Source organism: Lithobates pipiens, unplaced genomic scaffold, assembly GCF_037356315.1.
Source record: "Lithobates pipiens isolate NorthernLeopardFrog02 unplaced genomic scaffold, aLitPip1_a1.2 Scaffold_13, whole genome shotgun sequence".
In the NCBI taxonomy this organism is placed as follows: Eukaryota; Metazoa; Chordata; class Amphibia; order Anura; family Ranidae; genus Lithobates; species Lithobates pipiens.
The window spans coordinates 73206466-73223599 of NW_027507718.1; the positions used below are offsets into that span (position 1 = coordinate 73206466).

At 43.2% G+C, this 17134-nt stretch overlaps 1 protein-coding gene across 2 annotated transcripts in view; it reads right to left on the reverse strand.

Annotated features, from left to right (window-relative positions):
* FOCAD (focadhesin) overlaps positions 1 to 17134 on the reverse strand; it is a 346212-nt gene that overhangs the window by 294367 nt on the left and 34711 nt on the right. For both annotated transcript variants that reach the window (XM_077475201.1, XM_077475202.1), the window contains exons 5-6: positions 13394 to 13498; positions 425 to 526 (exon numbers count right to left, since the gene is read on the reverse strand). In XM_077475201.1, the coding sequence (XP_077331327.1) occupies positions 425 to 526; positions 13394 to 13498 (207 nt within the window). The remainder of the gene's footprint in view (positions 1 to 424; positions 527 to 13393; positions 13499 to 17134) is intronic.

The following is a 17134-nucleotide window of genomic DNA, read 5'->3' on the forward strand; positions in this document are numbered from 1 at the left end:
TGAATTTATTAAAAAAACGACTCTTTCATATAAAAAAAATGAAATGCATGTATGTGTATACATACAAACACACACATTGTTTAACAGGTTATGACGAGTTCAACTATAACCTATAATATGCATACCTTTAACCTGTAAACAAAAAGCACTACACATACATACATACATACATACATACATACACACACACACACACACACACACATTTTACATGCACATTATTTTAATTGCAAACTGTTATCTTTCCTTTTCTAAAAATGCTTATACTACAAACCTGATCATTAGGTCTATTTGCTTGCTCAAAGAATTATCCAACATTTTTCTACCCACAATTATTATTCTTTTCCCACTGGATATTATCTATCTAGAGTTTCACAATTTCGTGAAGTGAGGAGAACTGCTGCTATAGATATAATGTTATTACCGATCTGAACAATGTGAAGAGATAGTAGACATCTGCTGCAGGAAGGCAGGCCAGCAATCAGGTCTGTTTTCCAACATGCTGATGAATGGATGAGGTGGATTCCTGGAAAGAAAAAAACAAACAATAGATAATCTACGCCAATAAAAATTAAGCTGAGACCTAAATTAAAAATGCTGGTTACATTTTTTAGATACCAGTGTGAGTGCCCCTAGACACCTCACTATGACCACAGCTGTTATCAATAGCCACGGCAATAAGAAAGTGCATGTTCACAAGGACTTGTGTAATATGTAGCTTGCTTATGAATGCATCTGACACTGACCATTTAACTGTCTGATGTAACTGTACAATCTGCACAACGCTCCATATTCAAAACATGATCAGTTATACTGTAAATGGTTAAATCTGTGAGAGCCCATGTAGATTTTGGGAATAGAATACATACATTTTAAGGGTTCTGCCCATTTGTCATAAAATTAAACTTCACATTAATTTTACTACCCAAGTTGCTGCAATGCCATAAAAACACAATAAACAATATAAAAATAATAATAATAATCCAAATGTCATATTAGCCATCCTACTGGGGTTGGAAAAATGTATGGGATTTTGAATGGCAATAGCCATGACACTAAAGCCCAGTGCACACGGGCCGAATGTTGGAAGACATTTGCCAGTACAAAAATACCAGCCAACATTCTGCTCGTGTGTATGTCGGTCTGTCCAACAGAAGTCGGCTATTCAGCAGGCTTCTCGTCAGATGTACATGATGAAAAACCAGCAGCTGACCAACTTCCAATCAGCTCTCTCAGCCAATGGCAGAGAGTGCTGATCAGAGTTTTCCTGGCAGCGGGGGCTGTGCCCCTGTCAGAACACAACAGCTCAGTGGGGGAGATCGCTGAACTAACCTCGCATGGTTAGTACAGCGGCTCCCAATCCGGGGCTGTCAGTCTTTTTTGCGCAGCCCCAAGGAATTGCACAAATAAAAAAAATAAACAAAAAATAAATGCTTTAGTTTGCCTACTGCCTTGCTTGCCACTGTTGCAGTCAAATCTGTATTTTTATATGGTGTAAAAAGTTAACCATACACAATACAGAAAAATGTTACCAGTAGACTGACATTACCCATTTTTTTTTTCCTGTTGTAATCTTATTTTTTTTTTATTAAATGTTATGTATTACAAAAAAAAAAAAAAAAAAAAAAAAAAAAAAAAGGAAAGACATTCTGAAATATTAAAAATAAATAAATCAATTACAATTTCCCTTTGGTTTCTGGACAATATATATGAGTATATTGATTTGAGCAATGTGATCAAGTTGTAGAATACTTGATGTTCACTTACCGCCCCATTTTCCTTTAAACTATGGTTAAAACTAAATTCAAAAACAACATGCCATACACTTGACAAAATAAAGATACCAACCCCTGAAAGATTAAAGAAACTATCTCACATACCCTCAAGATTTTGTCTAAAACCAGGATGTACCAAAAAAAAAAAAACCCATGAGTAATGTTCTAGCCCAGTGGTCTCCAAACTTTGTAAATAAAAGGGCCAGTTTATCGTACTTTAGATTTAAGGGGGGCTGGATTGTGGTCAGTGGGAATATAATTTTTTCCTGGCATCAGTGGGAACAAACGGTGCACCAGCTTTGTATTCAGGGGAGTAATAGTGCCCCATTGTTGGTGTCAGTGGCAGGAAATGTGCCCCATTGTGAGGACTAGGGCTGCTTATGACCCCCCCCCCCCAAGCTGCAGCTTGGTGACCCCTGTTCTAGACCAAAATTAAATTTATCAAAACATGTTACAGAAATACCGAAAAGGAATAAGCGAAACACCTATACAAAAAGGAGAAAAAAAGATGGAGGAAAATGATGTCGCCATCCTGGAACCATATTATTATTTCTCTTTCATTTAGTAACCCAGGTCCTGAACTCTGAAGAGACGCTAAATGTAGAGAATGTAGGAAATCGCTCTACTCTTGCCAAGCAAGCGCAATACTACTCTGTCGTGAAATATGAGGAAACAATGGAATACACACATTTTAAGGGTTTTGCCATAATCTTCATCAATTCACATTAATTTATTAACAAGAATAAAAAAAAAAAAAATCCAATGTCATATTAGCCACCCTACTATAAGCTTACAGAGGTTGGGAAAATGTATTGGATTTTGAATGCTTATAGCCGAGACACTTACTTTGCTTACTGCCTTGCTTGCCACTGTTGCGGTCAGATGGATCTCTTGTGATCTTTTTAAATCTATATTTTTTGTATGGTGTACAAAAAAAATATGTAACCTTAACTTGTAAGGGTAACAGAGGAGAATCTCAAGAGACTGGCATTACATAGAAGATCAATCCAGAAAAAAAAAAAAAAGCTGGCATATTTTACATTTTTCCTTTCTCATCTATGCAGAGACAGCCTACAGCAACAGGTTAAAAAGTTAAAAGCCAATTCTAGTTTTAATTAATAGATACATCGAGTGCAATTAAAAAAATAACTTTATCTATCTATATATTTATTTATTTTTTAATGGGTCTGCCAATCAGAGGCAGCTAAAGTACAAAGTCCTTTCCTCCATGCAATAGTCTACAGCAGGGGTCTCCAGCCCTCAGCTTGCCCAGACTCTGCCAACACAGCACTGCCGATCTGCTGGCATTTAAAAGCTGCTATCGGCAGTATATGTCTGGCAGGTTCAGGACAGAAAGCCGCTCGCCGCACACCCTCCCATGCTGCCAGAGGATTGGCTGCTGTGCTGAGCTGAGGATTGGCTGCTAGGAGGTGACATCATCAGCACAGCACCTCCCGACTTCCCGCCCATTGTTTGCATTAGGAATCCTTCCCCCTTACAGCATGCATGTGTAGCAGTGGGCGGGAGTCGGGAGGTGCAGGAGAGCTGAAGTTGGCTCCTACAGTGAAGAAGTCGGCTTGTGCAGGCAACCGTCAAATAAATCTGCACACATACATCTGCTGGGGACATCTATGCTGGGGACAATCTATGCTGGGAAAACTGATAATGAGGACATCTATGTTGGGGACACTGATGCTGGAGAAATCTATATGCTGGGGACACCGATAATGGGGACACTGGTCATGGGGACAGCTATATGCTGGGGACACTGGTCATGGGGACAGCTATATGCTGGGGACACTGGTCATGGGGACAGCTATATGCTGGGGACACTGGTCATGGGGACAGCTATATGCTGGGGACACTGATCATGGGGAAAATTCTACTGGGGACACTGATAATGGGGAAAATTGATATTTGGGAGACTCTGATGGGGACACAAAACGTGCAGAAGTTTTCGGCCCCCAAATACTTTTGAAATCTACAATGTGGCCCTTGTGTTGAAAAATTTGGAGAACCCTGGTCTACAGATAAAACTATGCTGCAGCAGTAAAACACCCCCAACTGAGTCAGAGCTAGAGTTCTGCAAGTAACATGCTCATACTCCTTGCTGATTGGAGAGCTGTAGATGCGAATCAACGGGGGCATGTCAGACCACTGCAGTGACCGCTGTGCTCAGAGCTCACATCTGCAGATTGCCGACTAGGGAAAAAGACATTGTGCATTTACTGGAGCGAATCTCCAGATGAAAAAAGTCGTCACACAAACATCACAAAGTCATGTACGCCATTACTATAGGAGTCCAAGTATACAATCCATTGTACTGCAACCTTTTGTAGGTTAGAAAAGTGCAGGAGGTGCGGCCATGGCTGCCTATGCATGAAAGAAGATGGATAAGACTGGGAACCATTTAACCTAGAGTTAAAGCAATGGCTAGTCATTCACAGAGAAATACACAGCCAGGGAAAAATGGGAAATGCAAGTTGTTATTCTTGAGGGACTGGAAAACAGCTGGTGAGGCTGGACTTGGGCTCCATTATATAAAAAGCAATTCCATCCAAGTGTGCTCCCCCCCCCCCCCCCCACTAAAGCCTAGTATACACAAAGAAGTCTTTTTTGTTCAACCCAGAGGGTTAGTGCAGCGATCCCCCCACTGTGCTATTGTGTTCTGGCAGGGGGGGGGGACAAAATTGGGCTAACTTTACGGTTTTGTTTTTTAATTCATTAAAGTGTATTTGTTTTCGCCCAAAAAATTGCATTTGAACGACCGCTGCGCAAGAACGGTGCGAGATAAAATATTGCAACAACCACCATTTTATTCTCTAGGGTCTCTGCTAAAAAAATAAAAAAAATTATATATAATGATTGGGGGTTCTAAGTAATTTTCTAGAAAAAAAATGAATTTTACTTGAAACCAACAAGTGACAGAAAAAGGTTTAGTCTTTAAGTGGTTAAACTGACCTAATTTACAGACCGAAGTTCATTCCTTTGATCTAAAGAACAAAATGTTACAATGTTTATAGTTAGCTCAGGGGCTGGGAAATGTTGTGAAACTTGGCAGACTACCTGTTTTTTTTTTTGTTTTTTTTTGCGACAGACATTGGCTTGAGCAGAAAACTCTGCATAGAATTGTGAAAATGCTTTAAGATAGCGAGGGGGCGGAAAAAAATTGTGATCTCGATTCTTAATGATTAATCATGCAGCTCTAACCAGCAGTCTATTGTTTTTCAAAAGCACAAGCTCTCAAGCAGAATGCATCAGCTACAAAGATGGAAAAAAAAAAAAAAACACTCAACACTGGCAAGTATGCATAACCACTTCAGCCCCGGACCATTTTGCTGGCCAAAGACCAGACCACTTTTTGCGATTCGGCACTGCGTCGCTTTAACTGACAATTGCGCGGTCATGCGACGTGGCTCCCAAACAAAATTGACGTCCTTTTTTTCCCCACAAATAGAGCTTTCTTTTGGTGGTATTTGATCGTCCCTGCGGTTTTTATTTTTTGCGCTATAAACAAAAATAGAGTGACAATTTTTTAAAAAGCCCATTATTTTTAACTTTTTGTTATAATAAATATCCCCCAAAAATATATAAAAAAAACATTTTTTTTCCCTCAGTTTAGGCTGATACATATTCTTCTACATATTTTTGTTTAAAAAAAATGCAATAAGCGATTACTGATTGATTTGCGCAAAAGTTATAGCGTTTACAAAATAGGGGATAGTTTTATGGCATTTTTATTAATATTTTTTTTTTTTTTTTTTTTTACTAGTAATGGCGGCGATCAGCGATTTTTATTGTGACTGCAACATTATGGTGGACACATCGGATTTTTGACACATTTTTGGGACCATTGTCATTTATACAGCAATCACTGCTATATAAATGCAGTGATTCCTGTGTAAATGACACTGGCAGTGAAGGGGTTAACCAGTGGGTAGCAGTGTAGGGGTTAAGTGTTCCTAGGGGTGTGTTACTAACTGTTGGGGGCTGGGCTTTCATTTGGTGAACACTGATCTCTGCTCCAATCACATGGAGCAGAGATCAGCATCACTAGTAACTAGGCAGAACGGGGAGATGCTGTTTACAACGGCATCTCTCCGTTCAGGATCCCTGTGAGACGATCGCGGGTATGCCCAAGGCTATCGAGTCCACGGGACCTGCGACCGGACTCACGGGGGTCCCGACCAGCACGAGAGCGATGGCAGGGCGGCATTAAAGATTGGACGTACCTGTACGCCAATATGCCTGGCATCAATTAGTGTATTTAAATCTGCTAACACATTTAACACTCCCCTTCCCCAGTGTTTGTTTATGGGGCACTCTAATACAGGAGGTGTGTTACTGGCCAGATCACCAAGTGAAAACAAAAGGAAGAACGCCTAAGAAAAGTAAACAAATGCAGCCACCACTTCTAATGGTTGGTAAGCTGCAAAATGTAACATTTTTGTTTTTGGGTTTAACCTCCTCGCGCCCGCCCTATGGCCGAATTACGGCCGTAGAGCAGGCGCATTCGTCCGGGCGGTCGTCCCTGGACGGCCCGATGTTTACTTCCGCAATGCGCGCCCCCGCGGGCGCGCATCGCGGAAGCTCTGTGTTCGCCGTGTCCCCCGGGGACAGGCAAACACAGATCGCTGTAAACGGCCAATCACAGCGGCCGTTTACAGCGTGATCGGCGTGTCCAATGGGAGATGATCTCATATGTAAACATATGAGATCATCTCTCGGCGCCGCTCTCCTTCCTCGCACTGTCTGTGCGAGGAGGGGAGAGGGGAGAGATGAACGGCTGCAGCGGCAGCCGTTCTGCCTGTGGGGGGAAAAAAAAAAAGTAAAAAAAATAAAATAAAGTGCCATCCGCCCCCAGCAGTGCCATCCGCCCCAATGCCATCCGCCCCAGTGCCATCTGCCCCAGTGCCATCTGCCCCAGTGCCATCTGCCCCAGTGCCATCCACCCCAGTGCTACCTGCCCCCAGTGCCATCCACCCCAGTGCTACCTGCCCCCAGTGCCATCCACCCCAGTGCTACCTGCCCCCAGTGCCATCCACCCCAGTGCTACCTGCCCCCAGTGCCCCCTGACCCCAGTGCCACCTGCCCCCAGTGCCACCTGCCCCCAGTGCCACGTGTCGTCAGTGCCACGTGTCGTCAGTGCCACATAGTGCCATCCGTCATCAGTGCCACGTATCAGTGCCATTTGTCATCAGTGCCACGTATCAGTGCCATTTGTCATCAGTGCCACCTGTCAGTGTCACGTGCCATCTGTTGTCAGTGTCACGTGTCATCAATGCCACTTATCAGTGCCATCTGTCATCAGTGTCACGCGTCATCGGTGCCATGTATTAGTGCCATCTGTCATCGGTGGCACATATTAGTGCCACGTATTAGTGCCATCTGTCATCAGTGCCATGTTTCAGTGCCACGTATTAGTGCCACGTGTCATCAGTGCCACGTATAAGTGCCACCCGTCATCAGTGCCACATATTAGTGCCATCTGTCATCAGTGCCACATATTAGTGCCATATGTCAGTGCCACCTGTCATCAGTGCCACGTATAAGTGCCATCATTGCCACGTATCAGTGCCATCTGTCATCAGTGTCACGTGTCATTGTCCTGGTGCTTCAAAAGTGTAATAAATAGTCAACAAGTTAGATGTGTAATTTATGTTCCTAGAACACATGATGGCGCTACCTGCATGTTGGGCCTCTCTATGTGGCCAGGCTGTGAAAAAGTCACACACATGTGGTATTGTAATACTCAGGAGGAGTAGCAGAATTTTTTGGGGGGTGTCATTTGTGGTATACACATGCCACGTGAGAGAAATAACCTATTACAATGACAATTTTGTGGAGAAAAAAAAAAAAAAAATGAAAAATCTTAATTTTGCAAAGAATTGTGGGAAAAAAATGACAACATCAAAAAGCTCACTATACCTCTTACTAAATACCTTGGAATGTCTACTTTCCAAAAAGGGGTCATTTGGGGGGTATTTGTACTTTCCTGACTTGTTCGGGTCACAAGAAGCGAGATAGGCCACCAGTACATCAGATGTGATCAATTTTGTGCGATTCGCACCACAGCTTGTAGACTCTCTAACTTTCACAAAGACCAAATAATATCCACTAATTTGGGTTATTTTTACCAAAGACATGTAGCAGTATAAATTGTGACCAAAATTTATGAAGAAAAATTAATAATTTGCATAATTCTGTCACAGAAACAAAGAAATATGCGTTTTTTTCCAAATTTTCGGTCTTTTTTCATTTATAGCGCAAAAAATAAAAACCCCAGAGGTGATAAAATACCACCAAAAGAAAGCTCTATTTGTGGGAAAAAAAGGACAAAAAATTCATTTGGGTACAGTGTTGCATGACTGAGTAATTGTCATTCAAAGTGTGAGAGCACCGAAAGCTGAAAATTGGTCTGGGCAGGAAGGTGTTTAAGTGCCCTGTAAGCAAGTGGTTAATACCGCTTGAATGAAACTAAAAAAGCATTAAAAAGCAAACAACTAAACAAAACAGCTAAATAGTCACTATCAGTAAAATGGCGGCCAGTTCTTATAGGCCAAATCAGACAGCAATCACTTGGCTGGAGCTGCAAAGATAGCGAGCATTTAACTGCATGGCTCAGGGATAATTTAGTAGGCGAGCCAGTCTCTTTGTCCAGCAGATAAAGCATTTTCACATGGAAAAATGGGACTATGCTGTGCAGCCAAAGGAAAAAAATAAAATAAAGCAGCAAGGAAACAGGATGTTACACTTGATTAGTGACTAAAGTTAATAGCAGACCTAGTTATGTGCTGTAAAACGGGACAAAGGTTTGTGTACTGTCATGCTCGACTTCAGAAGGCTTCAGGACACACTGAGCTAGTCTACAATTCATTTTACCTTTTATTCTTTACAGAGGTAATGTACATAAAGCTGAAGTGAATTGATTGTGGCCTCAGGCTGTGATAAACACATAATAACCTTGAAGGGGTAACGTTGGCAGAAATTGCAGTTTTAGCTAATTTCACTTTTCAGCTGAATACATGTTCTCATAGTACGCATCTGACGAGAAAGGATGCTGCAGAGAAAGGTGCACTACCCTAGCTCCTCTTTGTGTCTGCTTTCAGTTTGATGCCCTTTTTCCTGCAGCCTGCTCCAGCAAAAGTCTCCGATGAGGTTTGCATATTGTATGAGAGCTGTTACATTGCCTACCGATATTGTGCCTCTGCTAATCTCCATGTATTATGCCACCGTTTTTTGACAATTTATTATAAAGCAGGGCAGCAAGAATGCCTTTTGAAAGCAACCTATTCTGTATAGCCTATATAGGCTACTAAAAGGGAACCTGAACTGTGGAAGCCATTCCAAAAAAAGGTAAGTGGAGGACAAAGGACTAGTTACCCACATTTCCTGTAGGCTCCCAGCAGCTAATATTCTTCCCATCACTGACTTTTCATGGCTTGACATATTTATTTGTGTGTGGTAGTGACCATCCTTGTTAGGTAGGCTTCACCCCTGATGACTGGTGGTGAAATGATTAAGAAGCAGCAGGAGAGAGGGAGACATCACAGATGAACATAATTGAGTGAAGCAGAAGTGGGACGATGCATGCATTGCAGATCCTGAGCTACAGCCTTCTCTCAGCATGGAGAGCAGCGATAACATTAACTATCGCTTTAAACATTGGCTGTTCACATATATGCGGCCTCCCAGCGGGTGAGGCCACATGTATGTGGTCCTAAGTAAACACCTAACTGTGCTGAGTGCACGCTCCCAGCGCTGTAAGGATGAGCTCAGGTGTGTTGGCAACTGCATGTGCCCACTCTTGCCAGGAAGCGGACACTCCACAGCGCTAATCACAGGCAGTGAGACATTTCCCGACCCTTGGCTGCACAGATCGGGAAATGTCTCACTGCCTGTGATCAGTGCTGCAGAGTGTCCGCTTCCTGGTCCATGGAGTTGCGAATATGCCTGAGCTCATCCTTACAGCACTGTTAGGCCCCTTTCACACTGGGGCGGTGGGTGCTCCGGTGGTAAAACGCCGCTATTTCTAGCGGAGCTTTACCATCAACTTTGCAGTGCTATTCAGCCGCTAGCAGGGCGCTTTTAGGCCCCGCTAGTGGCTGAGAAGGGGTTAAAACCACTGCAAAGAGCTGCTACAGCAGCGCTATGCTGGTGGTATAGCCGCACTGCCCCATTGATTTCAATAGGCAGGAGCGGTGTATGTACCGCTCCAAAGATGCTGCTAGCAGGACTTTCTTTAGCATCCTGCCAGTGCACCGCTTCAGCGTGAAAGCCCTCTGCCTTTCACATGGGAGACACAGGGCGCTTTGCAGGGGCTATTTTTAGCGCTGTAGCACCTGCAAAGCGCCCCAGTGTGAAAAGGGGTTTAACTGGTGGGTACCGGAAAGCTCACGATGCACAATTGTGACCGGGAGCTTTCCAATCATGTGATCACTGTGACTGCCACTCACAACTAGTCCACAGACCAGGCCACCACTAGCAAAAGAGCAGGCAAAAGAGCAGAAGGTAGTGGAGGAGACCGGCAGAAGATACCGGAGAGCGGGAGAAGAGGGCGGAGAAGAAGGAAGAGACCCCCGAAGTCGTAAGAGACCCCCAGAGCTGCCTAATAAGGTACTTTAAAAGCCTATGTAGTGTGTTTTATTTTTGACACTTTTTTCCAGGTGAATGGGTAGGGGTACAATGTACCCCCATACTCATTCACACAGGGTGGGGGGGGCGGGATCTGGGGGCTCCAAAATTCCAATAAGCCCCCCGCCCGCAGACCCCGACAACCAACGGCCAGGGTTGTCGGGAAGAGGCCCTTGTTCTCATCAACATGGGAAGAGGGTGCTTTGGGGAGGGGGGGCACAGCACCCCCCGCCATGAAGCACCTACCCCCATGTTGAGGGCATGCGGCCTGGTAGGGGTTAGGAGGGGGGAGGGGGGGCGCTTGCTCGTCCCCACCCCCTTTCCTGACCGGCCGAGCTGCGTGCTCGGATAAGGGTTGGTATGGATTTTGGGGGGACCCCCACGCCGTTTTTTCGGCGAAGTGGGTTCCCCTTAAAATCCATACCAGACCGAAGGGCCTGGTATTGTCTGAGGGGGGAACCCCACACCAATTTCTTTTTCATTTTGGCGGGGGCTCCCCTTCATCCTCAGCAGGAACCATTGATTTTGGAAACTCTTTGGAAAGTTGCTCACATACAAGAAAATGTTTACAATTAGCACATATTGATGCTGCCCTTTCTATAGTAACAGCCCTGTAGTTTTTTCAACACTAGAACTCATTGTTGTCATTAGTATTGTTCAGGCAATCTCTCACACATGGTAGCAGGCATTGGAAATTTCACAGGTTACAGTCAGTCACTTTGAGTTCAGGGCCAGTACAGGGCCACTACAAAAAGCCTCTGACACACCTAAAAGTGTCAGAGGGTGAAGAAAACTACAGAGTTAATGACAAATGGCATGTTGATTTGCTATAGCAAGTGCAGCATTAATAAATGCCAAGTTCAAATATTTTACAAATGCAACTGTTCTAAAAACATTCAACTTGATGGCAGTGGGTTTGATTTACTAACGGCAAGCAGACTGTGCACTTTGCAAGTGCAGTTGCACTCTGCAGCGGAATTTGCTACAAAGCTTAGTAAATCAGATGAAGTTTCACTTTGCAAACAATGTCCAAGACATGCAAGGAAAAAACAAAACAAAACACAAACAACATTTTTGCTTGCAGACGACTGGATGATGGCAGTCAGCAGAGCTTCTCCTGATTTACTAAATTGTGGAGCAAATTTCCTTGCAGACTGCAACTGCACTTGCAAAGTAAACAGTCTATTTGTCTTAAAAAAAAAATCAATCCCAGTGTCTCTTTAAGGTATGTTTAACTACAGGTACACATTAAAAGCATAATGCAGTGACAGATTTAAAAAAAAAAAATGTTGGGCTTTTTAATAAGAAAACCAAACACTGCTGTATGTTTGTTAGCAGCCTGTGCATAACTGAATGGTTCCATGCCAGCTTTGTTTCATGGTGATCTTTCCAACACGAAATTTTTTGTTACAGCACTTAAAAATGATATGCAAAATGATTAGATTAGGCTTAAACGATTTACATGAAAATTTCTCATAGGAACAATGATGTTTACTTTTCTAAAAGTATTTTATAGGTTAGCATTATTTTGGCATACTGGCTGAATTCCATTCAACTTTCTTTGTGAACATGACGCATAGGATCAGAAAACATTATTATACAGCATGCAGCAAGGATCTATATGCACTCTACAAGAGAAAAAAAATTAGGACTTTTTGTTAGAACAATTCAAAAGTCAAAATAGTAACGCATTTTGGTGCAAATCTCTCTTTGCCAAAACAAATTATACATATATTTCTCTAAAACATTTAATGAAGACCTTTAGCTTTGTGTGCCATTGAAGCGAGCCTTAGGCCGCGTACACACGCGCGGACTGTTCGCCCAACTTTGTCCGTCCAACAGTTTCAGCAAACAGTCCGCTCAAAATTAGCATGGACGGACATGCCCACACACGACGAACGAACAGTTTGCTGAAACCGTGCGCGATGACGTAAACAGCACGTACGACGGGACGAAAAATACGACGTCCTATACACTGCATTATAGCTTTCGGCGTGAAAATCCTTTCTGAGCATGCGCGCAACTTTGTTTGACGAACAAGCCTACACACGAGCGGGCTGTTCGCTGAAACAAGGTTTCAGCGGACAGTTTTTCGGAAATTCCGAAAAACCTTGTCCGTCCAACTGTCCGCTGAAACTGTCCGCTGAAAGCCCACACACGAGCGGACTGTCCGCCCAAACACTGTTCAGCGGACAAAGTTGGGCGAACAGTCCGCCCGTGTGTACGCGGCCTTAGAAGAAATATACAACAGTCTAAGGGGTAGTAAAATAATTTGCTTGCAGGTTTTTACAGAACAATTAAAAAAACAGTCAAAATTATTAATAATAATAATTATTATTATTTTTTTTTTTAACATGTTAGCATACACTTATAACCACAATTTAAACTTACATAAGACTTCTTAGCAAAATATACCCATCATCTGGTGCAGTGTTCCTTTTTTTACTAGTCCTGAATGAAGGATCCTTACAGTTCAGACAGTTAGAACTTATCCAGTAAGAATGTTGTAGAGCACGACATCCTTTCCATCTATCCTCCATCTTGGGCATGGAAACAGCTGCACATGTGCACAACATGATGAAGCCAAGCTTGTCGGTCCCAAATTGACACCTAGCTGTTCTACAACGTCTTCAGGCTAGAAGCTATGAAATGCCCAGAATAATGATCTCAGATGAAGGGGCTAAGAGGAAGGAACACTTCAAAAATGGTTCAAATCGCACATGTTTAAAAAGAAAAAAAAAAAAAAAAACAAGTGCAATACTATTAAGTGTTTGAAAGGTGAGCTCACATTCTCAGTTTTGCTCTACTTTTTCTACAGATTTTCCCAATAGGTTGTTGAAAAATGAATTATTTTGTTTTGGTTGGCCTTCATTGACAAACCCTGAATATAATTACATTTTTTTCATTACAGTACATATCTCCCACTGAGAAAACGTGCTCTTGTCCATTCATCCAAGATTCAGAGAATTGATAAAAACTCTTACCAGATCTTGTAAATGCTTTTCTGTATGTGCTCCTTGCTTTTCTCTGCATTCTTTGCTTCACTGTGAAGCAGTTGCCAAATGCATTTTACCAATCCCTGGACATTTCTGTAACAATAAATAAATAAATTAATTATGTAGACACATAAAAATCCTATTTTTTTATTTATTTATTTTTTTAACAGCTTACCTGTAAAATCCTTTTCTTGGATTACATCACGGGACACAGAGCCATAGTAGTAACTATATGGGTTATATAGGCCACCTTTAGGTGATGGACACTGGCACACCCTAGACAGGAAGTTTTACTCCCTATACAACCACTCCCCTTACCGGGAATAACTCAGTTTTTGTAGCAAAGAAATACATGTATACCAGAAGGGTGGAGGGACCACTGTGTCCCGTGATGTACTCCAAGAAAAGGATTTTACAGGTAAGCCGTTATAAAAATCCCATATTCTTTATCGTATATCACGGGACACAGAGCCATAGTAGTAACTATATGGGATGTCCCAGAGCAATGCTATCTGAGGGGAGGGAAACACAAACCAAAGTAGGGTGTCATCAAACCTGAGCACCTATACTGCTGCCTGCAGCACACTGCACCCAAAGGCGATATGCTCCTATCTTTTTACATCCACCTGATAGAATCTGGTGAATGTATGGACTAAAGACCAAGATTTGAGCAATGGAGGCTTGGTGATGCACTGCCCATGAAGCACTAACAGCCCTGGTGGAGTGTGCTTTGATTTGAAATGGTGGAAGTCTCCCTTTCAAACCATAAGCCTGAACAATCACTTGCCGAATCCACTTAGAGATAGTGGATTTCGATGCTGCCTGTCTTTTTATTAAATTTTTTTTAATTTTTTTAGGACCTTCAGGCAACACAAACAAAACATACATTTTCAGAATCTGAGCAGTCACCTTCAAGTAGACGGACTGCTCTCGCTACATCAAGAGGATGTAGTTTTTTTTTTTTTTCCGTGGAACAGGGTTCTGAAAAAAAATGAAGGTAGAACAATATCATGGTTTAGATGAAAACCTGACACTACCATCGGTAGAAAGTTAGGATGGGGATGCAATACCACTTTATCCTTGTAAAGAGCCATATTTAATTATTCACAAGAAAGAGCAGCCAACTCTGATACCTTTCTTGCAGAAGACATGGCAACCAGAAAAACAAACTTCCTTCTCAAAAGGATCAAGGGAGTATGCCGTATCGGCTCAAAAGTTTGTTTTTTGTAAAGCCGACAAAACTAGATTCAGGTCTCAAGGTTTCAAGGGTGACCTAACTGGCGGATTAAGCCGTGTTACCCCCTGTATGAAATTATGGACCAGAGAATGCGAAGCAAGTGGCCGTTGGAACAATACAGATAAGGCCGAGACCTGACCTTTGATGGTACTCAAGGCCAGCTTCAATTCTAATCCCATTTGTAGAAAGGCAAGAATTTTACCTATAACATATTTTCTAGGATGCCAACCCCTGGATTCACGCCAGGAAACATATACCCTCCAGACTCCATAATAAATGACTCTGGAAGCTGGCTTCCTTGCATTAATCAAAGTATAGATTGCTGAACCTGAAAGCCCACAATTCTTCAGAATGTGGGTTTCAATAGCCAAACCGTTAAATTTCGCGTTTGTAAGGTAGGATGGAATACTGGTCCCTGCGAGAGCAAGTCTGGACGTGGTGGTAGGGTCCATGGGTCCCCTACCGCCATCCTTATGATCTCTGCATACCAGGACCATCTGGGCCACAAGAACCACTAACTTCTTTTTCTGCTTGATCCTGCAAAGACGAGGTAGCATCAGAATAGGAGGGAATGCATAAATCAGTGAGAACCGATCCCACGGGGTCACTAAGGTGTCCGTGCAGATGTCTTGTTCTTGACACAAAGTTGTCGACATCCGGGACCCCCCCCCCCATCTTTGGCATATGGCCAGGAAGATGTCGGGGGGGGGGGGAACCATTCCCCCAGGAACAACCGTTGGTGACTCAAGTAGTCCGCCTGACAATTCTCTATCCCTGAAATGAAGATTGCCGATCTGTATGGTACATGCTCTTCTGCCCAGGCTAGGATATGGTTTACCTCTCCCTGGGCTGAATGACTTGTACCCCTTGGTGATTGATATAAGCCACTACTGTGGCATTGTTGGATTGAATGCTGACCAAACATTTCCGCAACCTGAATGTCCAGGCCCTTAGGGCTAAATGTGCTGCCCAAATCTCTAGAATGTTGATAGGCAAGGTCCTTTCATTCCTGGACCATTTTCCTTGGAAAGTCGTTTCTTCCAGGACTGCTCCCCAACCTGAAAGGCTGGCATCCGTTACCACCTTCCAGGTAACGGACATGAAGGATTTCCCCTTCTGCAGATTCTTGGATATCCTCCACCAACTGAGAATCTGGCACACTTTTGGCAACAGATGCATTGGAAAATCTAGAGCTTGGACCTCCTTTTTCAAGCAGACAGGATACTGTTTTGTAGCAGTCTCGAATGAAACTGAGCATAGGGAACTGCTTCGAATGAAGCCACCATCTTTCCCAACAACCTCATGCAAAGGTGAATAGAAGTATCCTTCGCCCTGACCACCTGAACTAGCTCTTTTATGGAACAGATTTTTGCCTGAGGTAAAACACTCTTTTCTGGGCTGTATCTATGATCAGACCCAAGTACTCTAGTCTTCTTAATGGTTTTAAGGAAGATTTCTCTAGATTGAGGATCCAACCTAGGTATTCCAGGTAGTTGACTGTGGTGACCATGCTTTGGTCTAAGCGGGCTATCGACCGGTCTATCAAGAGCAGGTCGTCTAGGTATGCCACAATTGTTATACCTTGAGCCCTTAACTTGGCCAGAGGAGGGGCTAGAACTTTTGTAAACACCCGAGGTGCAGTAGCTAGACTGAAAAGGCACAGCTACAAACTGAAAATTTAGTTTTTCTACGTCGAAAAGCAGATACTTCTGGTGAGCGTTGAATATAGGCACATGCAAGTATGCATCCTTGATGTTGATTGATACCAGAAGTTCTCCTCCTGTAGGATGGAGACAACTGATCGGATTGGACAAAGAGAAAGGAAAGTGGTCAGCGGGACTTTAAATGAGGTTAATCACTATATGAAGTAAATATGTAGGATACAGAACAGTGTTGCTTTTATGGGTACCATCAGCCTCTTCATGATCCCCTGAGGAGGATTCATCTTCTCCCTCCCATTGTTCCTCTGTTTGAGGGTCCTGGGTGGTAGAAGGGGCCTAATGTGCTTTCTCCTATTCTGGGACGACACAATTAAAGCCGCTAACCTTTCTTCCAATCCCTTCATAGTTGAGAAGAAAACATCCTCAGTAATAAAGACAGGGGCTGAAATGTTGGAAACAGTGGCAACACTTGCCAAACCCGATGGCTCACTCTGACCCATCTCCCCACTTCCTTCAGAGGAGGATGGTGCTGCAGAAGACCAGGGTTCCCAGAGCCCGAGGGTAACACCTTTGGGTTCTTTTTTGGGGTGTTTTCACATCCCCTTCTGCCACTCATAGTGGCAAACACAAACACAGAGGTACTGACAGAAAAAAAAATGCACACACTGCTGAGCAAATAGTCCAGTAACTGCCACTGCCATTAATGCTCAGCCTGATGCAAAGTAAACATGCCTGGGGAATGCCTGTGTCACCACACTTACATTCCCCAGTCTGCTCCGTGTCCCTCCGTTAGGCAAATGCAGCCTGCAAATGCTGTATTTATAGCCTACA